The sequence below is a fragment of the Papilio xuthus genome, unplaced genomic scaffold, assembly GCF_000836235.2.
Source record: "Papilio xuthus unplaced genomic scaffold, Pxut_1.1 DF826949.1, whole genome shotgun sequence".
NCBI classification, from domain to species: Eukaryota; Metazoa; Arthropoda; class Insecta; order Lepidoptera; family Papilionidae; genus Papilio; species Papilio xuthus.
In genome coordinates, this window is record NW_013531700.1 from 6,168,233 (window position 1) to 6,170,296 (window position 2,064).

The following is a 2,064-nucleotide window of genomic DNA, read 5'->3' on the forward strand; positions in this document are numbered from 1 at the left end:
CTCCGGCGAATGCGCTTCCCTTTACCATATTTTCCTTATAACAAAAGGGTGGAAAGAAAAAGGAGACTAAAATTAGACCTCCGGCAAATCAACTCGACGCCCGTCTTCCTCGTGGACTCGGTATCGCACGGAGCGAGCCGACACCATCTTACAACAGATGTGGGTGTTGCTCTTCTCTCGCTTCACTTGTTATAAATGTAACGGTGTCAGGTGAGCGAGTGCGGCGAGGCGGGCGAGGTGGGCGAGGCGGGCGGCGCGGTAGTGCGCCGCAGCGTGGTGGTGCGCAACACCGGGCGCGTGCCCGTGCGCCTACGCGAGTGGCGCCTCGCCGGCCGCCCCTGTCAGGCGCGCGGCTTCCGTCTGCAGCCCTGCGCGCCCCTCGCCCTCGCGCCCGACGACTCCCGCACCCTGCACCTCGCCTTCGCGCCCGACTTCACGCTCGCCCGCGCCACCGCGCGCCTACAGCTGCGCTCCGACCACGGCCGCGCCGAGTTCCTACTGCAGGCCGCCGTGCCCGCGCGCCTGCTGCCCCGCTGCGCCGCCGCCCTGCCGCGCCCGCCCTGGGAGCCCACGCTGCGCCTCGCCGCCGCGCTCCTCGCCGCTCTCGCCCTCCTCCTCCTCCTCGCCGCCGCCGCCTTCGACGCCGAGCGGCTGCTGCGCCGCGCCCGCGCCTCCCGCGCCTCGCCCCAGCCCCGCGCGCCCCTCGATCTGCGCCTCGCGCCCAGCCTGCCGCACCGCCCCGCACCCGCGGCGCCCCCGCCGCTCCGCGCCCCGCCGCCCGCGCGCCGCCGCCGGGCCCCGCGCCGTCCCCTGCCGCCGCTGGATCCCCTCGCGGAAAGGCGCGCCTTCGAGCGATGGCGCGCCGAGGTGCTACGACGCGCCGACGACGAGGAATCCCACTCGAGCGAGGATACGGACTCCGTGTGCGTGGAGGCCGAGCCGCCTCCGGCGAAGGGCGCCGAGCGCGCCGCGCCCTCGCCGGACGATGAACCGTGCGAGTCGCGGCCCAACACGCCGCCCGACCTCGAGGAGTACGCGCCCGACCCCGAGCCCGACGACGACGAGGACCGGCCCTCCAATAGCGCCGACGAGGAATGCATCTCCACCGGCTCCGAGGGCTCCTCCCCCGCCAGCGTCGAGCCCGAGGAGCGCTCCGAGCCCGAGGAGAGCGAGGCGCCCGTCGAACGAGATTCGCCCGTCCGAGCGGATCGGCTCCCTGCCGCGCCGCTCGGCTCGCCGGCCGACACGAGCGCGGATGTCTCCCCTCGACCGTCGCGAGCGCGGCGCCAGTCGGGCGAGGCGAGCCGGCGCCTAGAGAGGCCGCGCCCCGCCGGCGATACGGCTCCGGCGCTCATAAAGACCGCCAAGCAACATAGTCGCAAGGAAAAGAGCGTGAAACGTCGCGCCGAGCGACCCAGCGCGCCGCCCTCGCGCGGCTCCCCGGCGCCGCTCGAGGTGGAGGTGGCGGGCGTGGGCGCGGGCGCGGGCGCCGGCGCGCCTGCCGTACGCTGGGGCGCCTCCTGGAGCTCGGTGGTGGCGGCGCGCTCGCTGGCGCCCATCGGGTCGGACGTGCGGCGTCGCACGCCGGCCGCCAGCGCCCCGCCCCCCGCCGCCGGGCTGGTGGGCGCGGTGGCGAGCGCGGCGGAGACCCCGAGCGCCGACAACTCGCTGTTCTACTTCAACGGCGCAGCGAGCGTTCCGCGGCCCGACATGCCGTGGCGCGCGCCCGCCATGGAGCGCCCCTACCCGCCGCCGCAGCGGGACTATCTCGGTAAACACGACTCTTTGTTTATGGATAAATTAAATTGAGCTTTAACATATTGTCCACCTCCATATGTTTTTAACCAGAATATTTGTGTGTACTTTTTTTTAACTCGATTTTAGATAGATCGATTGAGTATTTGTCGTTATTTGCAGGTGACACAACGGGCGTGGGGTCCGTTGGCTCGGTTGGTGCCGTGGGATCAGTGGGTGCGGTGGGTGCGGTGGGATCGATGGGCGCGGTGGGGTCGGTGGGCGTGCTGGGTAGCGCGTACAGCCAGCTGGAGCCCGGCGGGGGGTGGG

The 2,064-nt window shown here is 71.6% G+C and overlaps 1 protein-coding gene across 1 annotated transcript in view; it reads left to right on the forward strand.

The window, feature by feature from the left end:
- Tmem131 (Transmembrane protein 131) overlaps positions 1–1,524 on the forward strand; it is a gene marked incomplete at its 3' end in the record, with an annotated part of 9,333 nt that extends 7,809 nt beyond the window's left edge. Inside the window, exons 18-19 of the mRNA XM_013315966.1 lie at positions 48–120; positions 211–1,524. Coding sequence (XP_013171420.1) covers positions 48–120; positions 211–1,524 — 1,387 coding nt within the window. The remainder of the gene's footprint in view (positions 1–47; positions 121–210) is intronic.
- Between the last annotated feature and the right edge of the window lie 540 nt (positions 1,525–2,064).